This window comes from Eptesicus fuscus, chromosome 13 (assembly GCF_027574615.1).
Source record: "Eptesicus fuscus isolate TK198812 chromosome 13, DD_ASM_mEF_20220401, whole genome shotgun sequence".
NCBI lineage: Eukaryota > Metazoa > Chordata > Mammalia > Chiroptera > Vespertilionidae > Eptesicus > Eptesicus fuscus.
The window spans coordinates 41255-54329 of record NC_072485.1 but is presented as its reverse complement, the minus strand read 5'-3'; the positions used below and the strand labels follow the sequence as shown (position 1 = coordinate 54329).

The window sequence follows — 13075 nt, the reverse complement described above, 5'->3', positions numbered from 1 at the left end:
GTTGCAGGCTTGATCCCCAGTAGGGGGCGTGCAGGAGGCAGCCGATCCATGATTCTCTCTCATCATTGATGCTTCCATCTCTCTCCCTCTCCCTTCCTCTCTGAAATCAATAAAAATATAAATTTTTTTTTAAAATGCACAGAAACTTTAACTCTTTTTGTTTTAGGCAGGTTTGGGCGTCAGCTTTTCATTTTAACAAACTTTGCTTGTGAGCCTTCTGTGGGCCATTGTAACACTGCTCTGACTGTATTTTACTTAATAAACAGTCTCGGTAGTTCATGTGATAATTTTTTTCCAAGTGTTTTCTGAATGCTTCCTGTTAAATGTTGAAAGATATGTTCTCTTTTTCCTATTTCGTTGAACAGACAGAGAGTTGGGATTAGAGTCTCCCTTAATATCCTCAAAACCTCAGTCTCATCCACTGGGCGCTTCTGGGAAAGCAGAGGCCGACGAACTCTCTGTGGCCGAGAGACGGTTTGCACAGGAACAGCATGCAGAGGGAGCTGTCAAGGAAGCAGGAGTAAATAATCACATCACAATCCCAGACCCACACTTGCCTGTCTCTGAAGAGCGGTGGGCGTTGGACGCACTGAGGAACTGTAAGCTTTATTCATAAGTCATAAGTTAACACAGGTTCTTAGTAAGTACTAGAGCTGTGTAATGTACTACGCAGTCATTTAGGGAGAATCCAAAGAAGTATAAACAGACTTTTTCTTGGTAGAATTTTACAGTCTAGTCAGGAAGATAATAGAAACATTGCCCATCTTTTTAAGTAAACATACAGGGATGTCCAAAGTGACCTGGTCAGGGGACCAGGGCAGGGAGGCAACAGAAAATGAGAGCGAGGTGATTAGCGCCTTCAAGGATGAATAAAACTCTGATAGGTATTTAGAAGAGTATAAGTTACTCAGCAAGAATATGATGGCACTAAAAGCACAACGAGGGGAAACTGAGGGTGTGCAGGGAGCAGGGAGTAGACGGCTGGCCTGAGGGAGAGCGTGCACTCACTGGAGCTGTGTGAGACGGGCTGCAAAGAGGCAGATGGTGGAGCAGCCCACCTGCTTGAGCCTTGAACACTAGACTGAGTCTCCTGAACTTGACGGATGGCACAGCACCGTGCTCAGAGGGCTTTTCCAAACTACAAATTACTCTAATGTTCCTGTGGCAATTGTAGTGTTCTCTGCCGAGGCCCATCCTCACACACAGACACACGTGTGCGCGCGCACACGCACACCCCCTGCACTTACCCAGGGGCGTGGGCGGGCCTTGCCACTCTCAGCTGCCCCTCTTCTCTAGCCGCTGATAATCAGCTAGAAGTGGGAGTGTGCCACGTCTCTCAGGAGTAGTGGGGGTTGGGGAAAAGGCTGAGAATAATGGCTCTAACTGTAGAGATCCATTTGAAGTTTTTAAGGTTATGACTAATGAAAAAAGATTAATTTGAGAGCTGTGAAAGGATTTTAATGAAAAGAGTCTTAGAGTGGTACACTTACTGTTAGACTATTATAGTAGTGTGGACTTGAGCCTAAAGGGTTAGAACTAGAATGGTGTCAAAGGAATAAATATAAAGGGAGGAGTCAACAGATATTTAAAGCAATTGACTTGTTTGGATGTGAGGACAGAGGAAAGGAGATAGATAATTTTAGTGTTTTTATCAGATATAAAAGTAAAAAAGGACCACCACTCCCCACTGTCACACTCTTCCCCCTTTTTTAATTTGACAGAGATTGTGGGCGTAATTGTAAAACATACTGAGCTTAAGACAATGAATAGCAAAGCATTAAGAGGAAGCAGGAGTTGCAGTTTCAGGCTGGGACTTGGGAGGTGCAGGGAGGGAGGTGGATGTGAGCATCACAGCCACAGGGATTCAGAGCATCTCTTGGGAAGTGAAAGCAAAGCAGGAAGACAAGGTCAGAGCCTCAGGCCTCCAGGCAGGAACAGAAGGTAGAAACTAAACCAGAGCTGCAAGTGGGCATTGGTCTAGCTTATTCACATCTGACTAATTCTAGATTCTCCTGAATGAACATTGATAATGATTTCTTTTAAAAATTTTTTTTCAATTATATTTTACATTCAATATTATATTAATTTCAGGTGTACAACCTAGTGGTTAGGCATTTATAAGTACAATAGATTTCTGATGGTTTGACTAACCTTGTCCCAGCAACTCTGTCATTGTATGAGGGGCCTTACAGCATACACTTGCCTATTCAGTTATATTGCTTCTTTTTTTTTTAACAACCTAAGAAAGCTATGCCATGAATAAGGTCATTTAAAAAAAACTAATTACTATTCCTTTTTGAAATTATACACACTGCTAAATCATTAGAATTAAATATTTTTACAGGGAAGTTTATTTTCTTCTTCACCACTTAAGGAAAGTCTTTGGGTTATTATCCTATATAATAAAAGGGTAGCACGCAAATTGTCTCCTCAACCGGGAGTTCGACCAGAGTTCGACCAGGAGCGGGGATGGCCTGCCAACTTCCTTTGGCTCCTCCCCCTGGCCAGCCCGGCCCGATCGGCCCTTATCTTGGTGGGCTGGCTGGACCCCACCCATGCACGAATTTGTGCACCGGGACTCTAGTCTATACTAATAATAGGCTAATATGCAAATTGGTTGGGACACCATCACAGTAACGACTGGTCAGCAGGCTGTGTGTGCAGCAGGCACGAATGGGCGGGGACTTGCAGTGTCAGGGACAGGGGCAGGGCCACGGCAGAGAGGCCTCTCCGCACACCTGCACCGGGGGTCCACAGGTGCACAGAGAGGGGACCACAGGCACGTGGAGGTCCAAAGGCCTCCGTGGCAGGGGCCTCCGTGCACCTGCGCTGGGGGTCTGCAGGCCTCCGCTGCGGCCCAGCCCAGGGATCGACAGGCCTCCCTCAGCTCCGGCCTATCTCTTTGGGGCAATTCATCGAGGAGCCCTGGATGGGTGATTTATCACGGGGCTCCCATACTGTGTCAGGGCACAGATCAGGCTGGGAGACGTCCCCATCCCAGAGTACACGAATTTCATGCACCGGGCCACTAGTCCTATATAATAAAAGCCTAATATGCTAAGTGTCCGACTGGTTGACCCTTCGACCAGTCACTATGATGCCACGCACTGACCACCAGGGGGCAGACGCTCCTACTGGTAGGTTAGCTTGCTGCTAAGGTCTGGCCGATTGGGACTGGGCAAGATGAGCCAGACACGCCCTGGAGCCCTCCCACGGTCCCTCCCCATTCGGCCAACCTCCCGCGGTCCCTCCCCGGCCTCAATCGTGTACCATTGGGGTCCTTCAGCCTGGCCTGCACCCTCTCGCAATGTGGGACCCCTCGGGGAATGTCAGAGAGCTGGTTTCAGCCCAGTCCCCGCAAGCCAGGCCAAGGGATCCCACCAATGGACCAATCCGTGCACCGGGCCTCTAGTAAATGATAAAATAAATGTTCTTTGTGTTTAATAAAATTAGAAAAAATAATGCCGGTACGTATAGTGTCTGCTTCTGGAAAAACAGAACTTTCGGAGTTTTTGTTGTCTAGCTTACCAAAGCTTCTCAGCATCTTTGGGTCTTATTCCAGTTGCTAGTATATGGAAGAAAAAATAGAAGAGGACATAGTATTGGTTACTTAGCAGTTCTAAGTAGGAGCACCTCCCATTACAAATATATAGATTTTCCTAGTCTAGTTTAATATTATATTGTCTGTAGATGGTGCTTTATTTCAAAAAATAAAAATAATTATATGAAATTAACGTTTTGACTCTATGTTACTAAAAAGGTGCTTACTTTTAGAAAGTGCTAACAGAACTACTTAGTTTTGGTTTCAGTCTGAGGTTTCAGTGTGAATATGCCTTTCCCTCCCCCCTCAATCTTGCAGTGGGCTTGTTGAAGCAGTTGCTGGCACAGAAGCTGAGTCTGGCTGAGAAGAGCACTCAGGAAGATTGGCCACATTTTTCAAGATACAGGACGGCCTACCCAGGGGTGCAGGCAGACAGTGGACCCCAGAACTTTGAAGTGATGAAGGCCTGTCCTGGTGAAAGACAGATGCCCTTGAGAGCTGGAGCAGGTAGCCTTTCAACGTGCAGCAGTCCACCGGCCTCGGCGGACTCTCCTGCTCCATGGGATCCCGCGGTCCTGGCATTCCAGGAGGGCCAGGCAGGTAGCAGTGCGGTGACGGGCCACACGCCTGTGCCCCCGGAGGCTCCTCCTGCAGAGCCGGAAGGTGGTCTCGATGAGAGTGGGGAGCACTTTTTTGATGCCCATGAAGTACACAGTGATGATAATCCCTCTGAAGGTGAGGGAGCAGCTAAACAGGAAGAGAAGGACGTGAACGTACACATCTCAGGCGAGTTCTCTCACATGTACACTTTGATGTTGATTGCTGTTACTGTCCTGTGTGTTGAAATGGATGGTGTTTGGGTTTGCAAGCACTGTGTGTGTGTGTGTGTGTGTGTTATTTATTCTTTATCACACTAAATAGTTCTTGAATCTACTCTAGTGCTAGGAGATATAGCATTGAATAAGCAAAAATCAACTCTTCTCATGAAGCTTAAGTGCTAGTTGGGGGAACAGTAATCTATCCTATATAATAAAAGGCTAATATGCAAATTGACTGAACGGCAGAACGACTGGTCACTATGATGTGCACTGACCACCAGGGGGCAGACGCTCAATGCAGGAGCTGCCCCTGGTGGTCAGTGCACTCCCACAGGGGGAACGCCACTCAGCCAGAAGTCGGGCTGATGGCTGGCAAGCGCAGCGGCAGTGGCGGGAGCCTCTTCCACCTCCATGGCAGTGCTAAGGAGGTCTGACTGCTGACATCCCTCAAGGACTCCTGGACTGTGAAAGGGCACAGGCCAGGCTGAAGGACCGGCCCACCCCCCAAGTGCACGAATGTCATGCACCAGGCCTCTAGTATGTATAGAAAAGGCTGCCCTTGCTGGTTTGGCTCAGTGGATAGAGCATCGGCCTGTGGACCAGAGGGTCTTGGGTTCAATTCTGGTCAAGGGCACATGCCCAGGTTGTGGGCTCAATCCCCAGTGGGGGGCGTGTAGGAGGCAGCCAATCAATGATTCTCTCTAATCATTGATGTTTCTTTCTCTCCCTCTCCCTTCCTCTCTGAAATCAATAAAAATATATTTAAAAAATAAAATAACAAAAGGCCAACTGACCAACTGACCGTCTGACCTTCTGATCAACCAACTGGCCAGTATATATGACGCACACTGGCAATTTAAAATAAATGTTGACTCACGCATGCGCGATACATGTAAAGCTCTCTGAATGGGTATTATTGAAATCCCCTGTGAAATGATTTGTAACGGACCTATTATTGAAGCTACCTTTGGAAATAGCATATCTATAGCTAATATTTAAACTACATCTAAACATGTGATTCTTTGTCCTAAAAATGAGCATGTTCATAACCTAAATGAAGAAATTTTAGAAATACTCGATGGAGATTTTCACGCCTATTTGAGTGATGATTCCATCTATTCAATGAATGATGCCGAAAGGAAAATTTTCCCATCAAATTCTTAATAGTATTACTCCTTTGGGAATGCCGTGTCATAAATTAAAATTGAAAGTGGGTGCAATCATCATGCTACTGAGAAATCTTAATAGTAAATGGGGTCTTTGTAATGGTACCAGATTTATTATCAAAAGATTGCAACCTAACATTACTGAAGCTGAAGTATTAACAGGATCTGCCGAAGGAGAGGTTGTTCTGATTCCAAGAACTGATTTGTCCCCGTCTGACACTGGCCTCCCATTTAAATTAATTCGACGACAGTTTCCCGTGATGCCAGCATTTGCGATGACTATTAATAAATCAGAAGGACAAACTAGACAGAGTAGGAATATTCCTACCAGAAAGCGTTTTCGGACATGGTCAGTTATATGTTGCTTTCTCTCGAGTTCGAAGAGTGTGTGACGTTAAAGTTGTAAATACTTCATCACAAGGGAAATTAGTCAAGCTCTCTGAAAGTGTCTTTATTCTTAATGTGGTATACAGAGAGATATTAGAATAAGGTTAACCAATTTATCAGTCATTGTTTTTATCACTGTTATTTATATATCATGTTTTTGTTGTTTTTATATCATGTCTTTGTTGTTATATCATGTTATTATTTATTAATCAATTTATATATTACTAGAGGCCCATTGCAGGAAGATTCCTGCAAGAATATGGCTTCCTGCAGCCAGAGCGAAGCGGAGAAGGGAGCGGGCTTCACTCCCTTCTCCAATGCCTCGCTTCCCTCCTCCGCTGCCTCGCTTCCCTCCCTTCTCCGCTGCCTCGCTCCCTCCCTTCTCCACTGCCTCGCTCCCTTCTCCGCTGCTTTGCTCCCTTCTGCAGTGCTTGGCTTCCTTCTATGCTGTCTTCAGTCTTCACTCCGAGCCTGCATATGCAAATTAACCGCCATCTTTGTTGGGTTAATTTGCATACTTGCTCCTGATTGGCTGGTGGGCGTCACGGAGGGATGGTCAATTTGCTGTTTCTCTTTTATTGTGTAGATTTTCATATACATTTTACTAATTTTCTTTCATTTCTGACACTTCTATTATAGAGAATGGGTGAATAGCAATCTTAAAATATTTCTTCTAATTAATTTCCTTTGGGCCACAAGTGATAAATAAGTAAGCAAATAAATAGAGTCAGAAGAAGTCTTCACTGGAAAATGAGTCAGACTAAGAGAGTAAGGGGCAGACAAGTGACCAGGGAAGAGGCCTCTGCTGAGGCTGCATCGGAGCAGAGACCCTGGAAGCAGCTCGGGGTGTCTGGGGCCGAGTCCCAGCCAGAGGAGGCACAGCTGTGCAGGGAGCTCCAGCTCAGGGTTGAGGAGTGAGTAGGGGCAGGGAGAACAACGGTGGGAGATGGGGGTGGGGAACGTAGCAAGGGAAGTGGTGGCAAGATTGTAGAGGAACTTTGTAGTTTTCAGCTTTTAACTTTTCAAATGCTAACTCCTATGAGTTATTCAGAAAGTACTATGAAAGTTTGCCAAGTGTCCCTGGAACCGCAGGGAGCACATTAAGTTGTGCTTTAAACATGGGGATTCGGAATGAATGGCTTTCACCATGTCACCCGCCCCGTTTCCTGACGTGGTGATGGCCGTGCAGGCTCACAGCCCGCTCTGTCTCTGTCCACAGGAAACTATTTGATCCTCGATGGCTACGAAGCCGTGCAGGAGAGCTCCACCGATGAGGAGGGCGCTGTCTGGCTGCCCCCGCAGTCCGGGCCGGGCCTCCCCGCCACGGACCCCGCCCAGCAGCAGCGGCCCTCTTCCCAGAAGGCTCTCTCTGACGGCGCAGCCGGGGAGGGGGCCTGCTTGGAGCCCCAGAGCCCCTCCGCGGGCGCAGACTCCCCGAGCCAGGTCCTGGCGTGCATCCGCAAGATCGAGGCCGCCCTGGAGCACTTAAAGGTACCGGGCCGCGGCCGCCTCGGGGCGGTGGGGGGCAGCACACGGACTGGAAGGGGTGTCGAGTGATTGAAGCCCTGAGTCTTCTTTGACCATCGTCCGGGGCCCAGGTCAGCATCGTTGTGGGTTACAGAGCACAGCGACACGCCGCAGCGCTGGGCGCTGTTTGCACGGCTTCTCTGCGGGCACTGGCTGGCCCCCTGCGAGGCGGGACGAAGAGCGGGACGAAGGGTTTGTGTCCGTGGAGCCGAGGCCGGGCTGGTGTGCCAGGTGCTGTGGGGGGAGTTGGCCCCTGTGGCTCTTGTGAGTGGGCGCAGCGGGAGGGGTTTGTGAATTGATGTCAGCACCGTCCTGGCCCCGGCAGCCTGACTGAGGGGTGGTTTCTGTGGAAAGAGGGGGGGTGGGGGGGGCTCTGCGGACGGGTTTGCCTTGTTCACACGCAGCGCCCTGGGCTGCCGAAGGGTGCATCTGAGAGGCCCGTGCACTCAGGGGCCCTGGGAGGGGCCTCTCCCAGCTGTCTCCTCTGCTTTCTTCTCACGGCGGAAATGTTAAGTCACTCATTGAAGATGGAAAAGGGCAAAAGGAATGAGATTTACATTTTCCCTCCACTAACAAAATTTTAATTATGTTTATGTTGCAATTTGGAAGCATACCTGTAATTAAAAAACATTTTTCTTACTTTCAAAAATAAGTTTTTATGATGTTCAAATGAAAAACCGATGCTTTTATTTTACAGAAGGTGGAGGAAAGTTACACCATTCTTTGCCAAAGGCTGGCTGGGTCAGCCCTCACAGACAAACACTCAGGTATGTGAAAGCTGTAGATTCCAGACTCAGGAATTATCCTGCCTGAACAAATACATGAAATACATACATACATAAATATTTTAAAATGCTTCCAAACATCAAAGATCACCCCTCTCCCCTTTGCACAGCGGGAGGCAGAGCAGGGGGGCGAGGGGGCTGCTGACCCAGGCCTGGCCCTCCCGGTCTCGCTGCTCTTGGACTCCGTGGCTGCGGGTGGTGCTGAGCTCAGTGCAGCAGTTTATGGTCACTGGCTCTTGGATGAGGCTGTTCTGGTCCAGAAACAGAGACGGACCCGGGCCGCAGAGTTCACGGTGTTCTCCAGGTGCCCGTGTGCCCTTTCTTCTTACTTTGACCCCTGATGTCCTTATTCTTCCAGATAACAGCTAGAGCTGTGCGTCCTGGAGGTGGTTGGAGTTTGAGCATCGGCACATCCTGGCCCCAGTGTGAGCGGAGAGAGAGTGGCAGAGGGTCTGCCTGGAAAGCTTCGGGGCTGGCCTGTCCCCGCCTAGAGCGGGACTGTCCTTCCCAGCCCGCAGCTGCCCTGCTGTCCGCGAGGGAACCTCTGCTCCGCACTCTGCGCCTCACGACCAGAAATTTATTTTGATTCAGAACAAAAACCAAATGCATAGAGCTCTGGGTGTGGGGTATGACATTTTATTTAGACTTAAGAAGATGAGAAAATCAGATGTATTTATTTTGACTTCATTCCACATTTGAAAGCACATTTTAATTTCTATTTTGCTGTGTTTTAATTAAGTAGTGAGACTTGGTCCCTTTATATTTAGTTCACCAAAAACCAGTGGCTCCTGAGGCAGAGAGCTCAGGAGGGGGTGGCAGGAGGCCGGTGGAGAGGAGAGAGCAGCCGGGGGAGCACCTGGCCTTCCCCTGTGTCACAGCCTCTGCTGCCCCGTGGCTGCTCCCATCTGACCTCAGGGCAGAGCCGGGCTGTGCTCCTGTGCTCCCCAGGGGGGCAGAGCGCAGGGCTCCCGCTCCGAGGCCAGCACTGCCACTCCCGCTGGGATCACCGGGAACCGGGCCTCGTGTGCTTGGAAATGGGCGTGTTTTCTTTTCCATTGAGGGTTGGGATTTGGGAGGGAAAGGAAAGCAAATTTCATTTTCTTGACTATAAATTTGTTTTCCTTAATATTGTTTCATTTTTATAATTATACATTGGACTCCAGCACGTGTATACAATTGCTCCTGCAGATTGAGCAGGAAGTAAAAGCAAAAACAAGTGGAGACGCCTCAGGTGGCAGGGCGGGGTCCTGAGGAGGGCGAGGTGGCAGCAGCCGAAGGAGTTTGGGAAGGTCTGCAGCGGAGTCAGTCCCTCCCGAGTTGAAGTGGCTGCCACTAGGCACAGGCACTGCTGCCCTGTGGCCAGTAACACTTCAGTGCCTGGAGGTTTGACTCTGATGTTGGCACGGATGGTGCCCAAGGGCCGAGGGAGAAGGAGAGCCAAGAGGAGTGGGGAAAGGGTGGGGGAGGCAGAGCTGCCTGGACCAGCTCCCTGCTGGCTCTTCTCGCTGGTGCCTGCCTGCCTGCCTCATGGATGCAGGCCGAGCACACTGGACCTGCCAGTGAGCTGGGGGGACGCCGGCCCCAGGATGGCCAGCAGTGTTGGCAGCACCCCCCAGAGGACGGAGGCCCGGAGCAGTGGCTCGAGAGCTCCTTTAGTTATATTGTCTTGTGCGATTTTCTTTGTGCATCAGGTATGTATGTTTTGGAGTAGTTTTGCCAACTAAAAAGAAATCATTTGTCAAATCTTAAAATTCTGTTAATATGCAACGAGTTCACCGCTGCTCTCGTCCTCCAGCAGTGCCCCCTGGACGCGGGGGGTCCGATGTGCCCTTCTCCTCCCTGCAGCCCAGTTACACGCACACTCATCACACTCAGGAGGGTTCCCGGCTGCTGTGACAAACACCTCACAACTCACAGCCAGTTCGCCGCTGTCAGCTCCTGTCTCCGTCTTTTCAAAACTGACCTCTGTTTTTAGTAAACGGAACAGCTGTATTGCTGGACCCTCGTTTATAAGTTATAATTATTTTTGGGGTCATAGACCAAGTATAAATTAAATCAGAGTGGGATTTAAATTTTAGAAGCTAATATATAAGTGGAGCTTGAACCTTCTGATCGCTTGAGAGAAGCAAGTAGCAACTAGATGGCTACATGGCGCTGCTGGGAACAATGCGCTGCCTCAGCTCAGGTTCCCTTCCGGCGGCTGACGCCCAGACCGTCCTGGCCGGGCATCAGGAGAAAGGTGCCAGAGGACTTGGTCTCACCGCAGCCGCTGCGGGGCCCTGCGTCCTCCCCTGGCGCTCACGTGGGAAGCTTGCTGGGTTAGCAGCATTCTGATGGCTCCTCTGGCTCAGCCGATACCTTGGCCTTGGCAGCTGTTTGCTTTGCTTTTCCTGCAGGTGAACCTTTCCTTGGAACAATCACAGGGCTAACGGGCAAAATACTTGGGCCACAGCTCTAGCACTTCCAAACAAATGTATGTCTAGATTTTCAAACAAAGCCCCCAAATGAAGTCTAGTTTTGAAAAGATACCACCGTTTTGAGTGTTCTTTCTGTCTTCCCAGCTGAACTTCCTCCTCTCTAGCCTGGCCTCCCACACCTTCCACTGTATACTGGCCATTATCATCACGTCTGTTTTACTTGGATATTAGATCTGCCTTTCAGGCTGATGGAATTCATCCTGCCCTCAAGTGGAAATGGTCCTGTTACCATCAAAGTCATTTTCTCAAAGTTAGGAGACTAGAAGCTGGAATCTCCTTCCACACTGACGAACCCGGCGGGAGTGGACGGAGCACCTTCCCAGAGCAGGGAGCTGGCTCGCTGTGGGAGCAGCCGGCGGCCTGTGCTCTCTCCTGAGGCTCATGAAGTAGGAAAGAGGACAGTGGGTCCAGACAAATCACTGGGCTCTCGGGTGCTCTAAAGTGCTGACCACTGCCCGAGAAGCGACGTGTGTACCTTGATATCGGCTCCCCTGGGCTGCCTGAGTTCTCTTGGCTTCTCGAATCTACAGTAACTATTTATTACTCTGCTTGTGAGGTACATTTCATAAGTTTTTTTACTGATTTTTAAAGAGGGAGGGGTGGGGAGAGAAATATCAATGAGAAACATTGATCAGCTGCCTCCAGCACGTTCCCAACTGGGGATCGAGCCCGCAACCTGGGCATGGGCCCTGACCAGGAATCGAACCTGACCTGGTACATGGGTCGACACTCAACTGCCAGGCTGTTTTATGAAACACACCTCCCATGCAGTATAACAAACACGGTTTAGGCACAGCGGGGAAAGAGATTTTTATTTTGGAGGGGAGAGGGGAACTCTGTGATAGTGGAGGAGGAGAATCTTTTATTTTCAGGAGCTGAGGAAATACGTTCTCTGGGTTTTCTCTCATTTGTACCCTTTTTTCTTCTTGGTGTTGGTAAGTGCGGCGGGAGCGCCTCTGAACGCAGTGGAGTGTCCCTTGAGCTACGAGGCTCTGCCAGCCGTTCTTCCCCGGAGGCACTAAGCCCCGCTGAGAACCGAGTACGAGGGCCCACAGCAGACCAGGAGCAGGGCCTCCATCCCCTCTGCCCCTTGTTCCGCTAATAGGACAGTTTTTGTTTTGTAAATTGTGGGGTTTTTTCCTGATTTTTCAACCCCTTTTCAAAATGTTCTGCAAAATTGTTCAAGAAAAGAGTTCCTTTGCTTCATTCCTATGCCTTCTGCACTGGTCCTGCCGGTTTGATAAGTTGGTTGGGAAATGGACCTCCTAGAAGGAAGCTCTGCCTGCCCTTCCAGGGCCACGCCTGCGGGGATGGGCTGCAAAGCCCCCTGGGATGTGCACACTGGGTGGTGGTTAACACGCCCCTTCCTGCCAGAACCCTTTCTTCCCTCGTTCATCACACAGTCTTGTGCTCTTTAATAGAAATCACTTTGTAAAAACGGCAACTATCATCAAAAAGACTATTAATAATCATGTATTTTTACTCATATTTTGAAATACCCAAAAGGCTTTATTGTTCTAATTATCCAGATGTACCTTTGTAAAATAGCTCTTTTATGAATTAGCTGATGAGGCTGTATGTTTCTGGAACAAAATACTGGTCAGCTAAAAACTTTGTCTTTCCTGGGGTCTGGGAAAATAGAAAATGAGAGTTCAAATATTAAATATGCTTAAAGGAACCAAGTGTGTGACTTTATTTGCATTCTTTTTGATGTGTCTTATACAAGTTTCAGAAAAGTGTATGTGCAAAGGAGGCCTTAATTGAGCTCACTGGCAGGGACAGTAACCACTTCCCTCCTCTTAGAGGTCTTCACTAGTGAGACTGGCAGTGACCTCTGATGTGTAAACTCCCACGAGGACACCAGCAGCTGGGATGGCTCAGCATCTGGGGCGACGGCCTGGCTGCTGGGCAGCTCAGTGTTGCTACAGGAGCAGCATGAAGCTGCCCCGCTGTGGGGGCAGGTCTGTGTGCAGCGTAAGTGTGAAGCGTCATGGCTGTGGGGGGCCCTGGGTCCAGCTGACCTGAGTGAGTTCCCTTCGGGCCACTCCGCTCTGCTCCAGTTGTGTTCTGGTCTGGTCCTGCCATCTCTTTGCTCAGTCTACATGTCTATATCAGTCAGTTCAATGTGGGAGGAAGTTTGCAGGTCACTCCCTATGAATTGAGGTTTGTATTAGAAACCCCTGAGTAGAAATGAACATGAGGCTCTGGTTTGCTTTTTTTCTATTGTTGTTCTAAATTTGAGCTTAGTTATCCATCAGGAGCCCTTTATAGTAGGGATCTGTATTCTTAGCATCTATCCACATATCTGTCGTCTGTAATGTGAGTTGCACAGGGAATCTTGGGGTAAGGGATGAGGAGAGAGCTGGAGGCGATT

General features: G+C 49.1%; 1 protein-coding gene across 4 annotated transcripts in view; it reads left to right on the top strand.

Moving 5' to 3' along the window:
- ARHGEF12 (Rho guanine nucleotide exchange factor 12) overlaps positions 1-12379 on the top strand; it is a 250615-nt gene extending 238236 nt beyond the window's left edge. For all 4 annotated transcript variants that reach the window (XM_008150189.3, XM_028158388.2, XM_028158387.2 and 1 more), the window contains 5 exons: positions 366-599; positions 3860-4327; positions 7132-7403; positions 8137-8206; positions 8583-12379. In XM_008150189.3, coding sequence (XP_008148411.2) covers positions 366-599; positions 3860-4327; positions 7132-7403; positions 8137-8206; positions 8583-8593 — 1055 coding nt within the window. In that variant the 3' untranslated portion in view covers positions 8594-12379. The remainder of the gene's footprint in view (positions 1-365; positions 600-3859; positions 4328-7131; positions 7404-8136; positions 8207-8582) is intronic.
- The last annotated feature ends 696 nt before the right edge of the window (positions 12380-13075 follow it).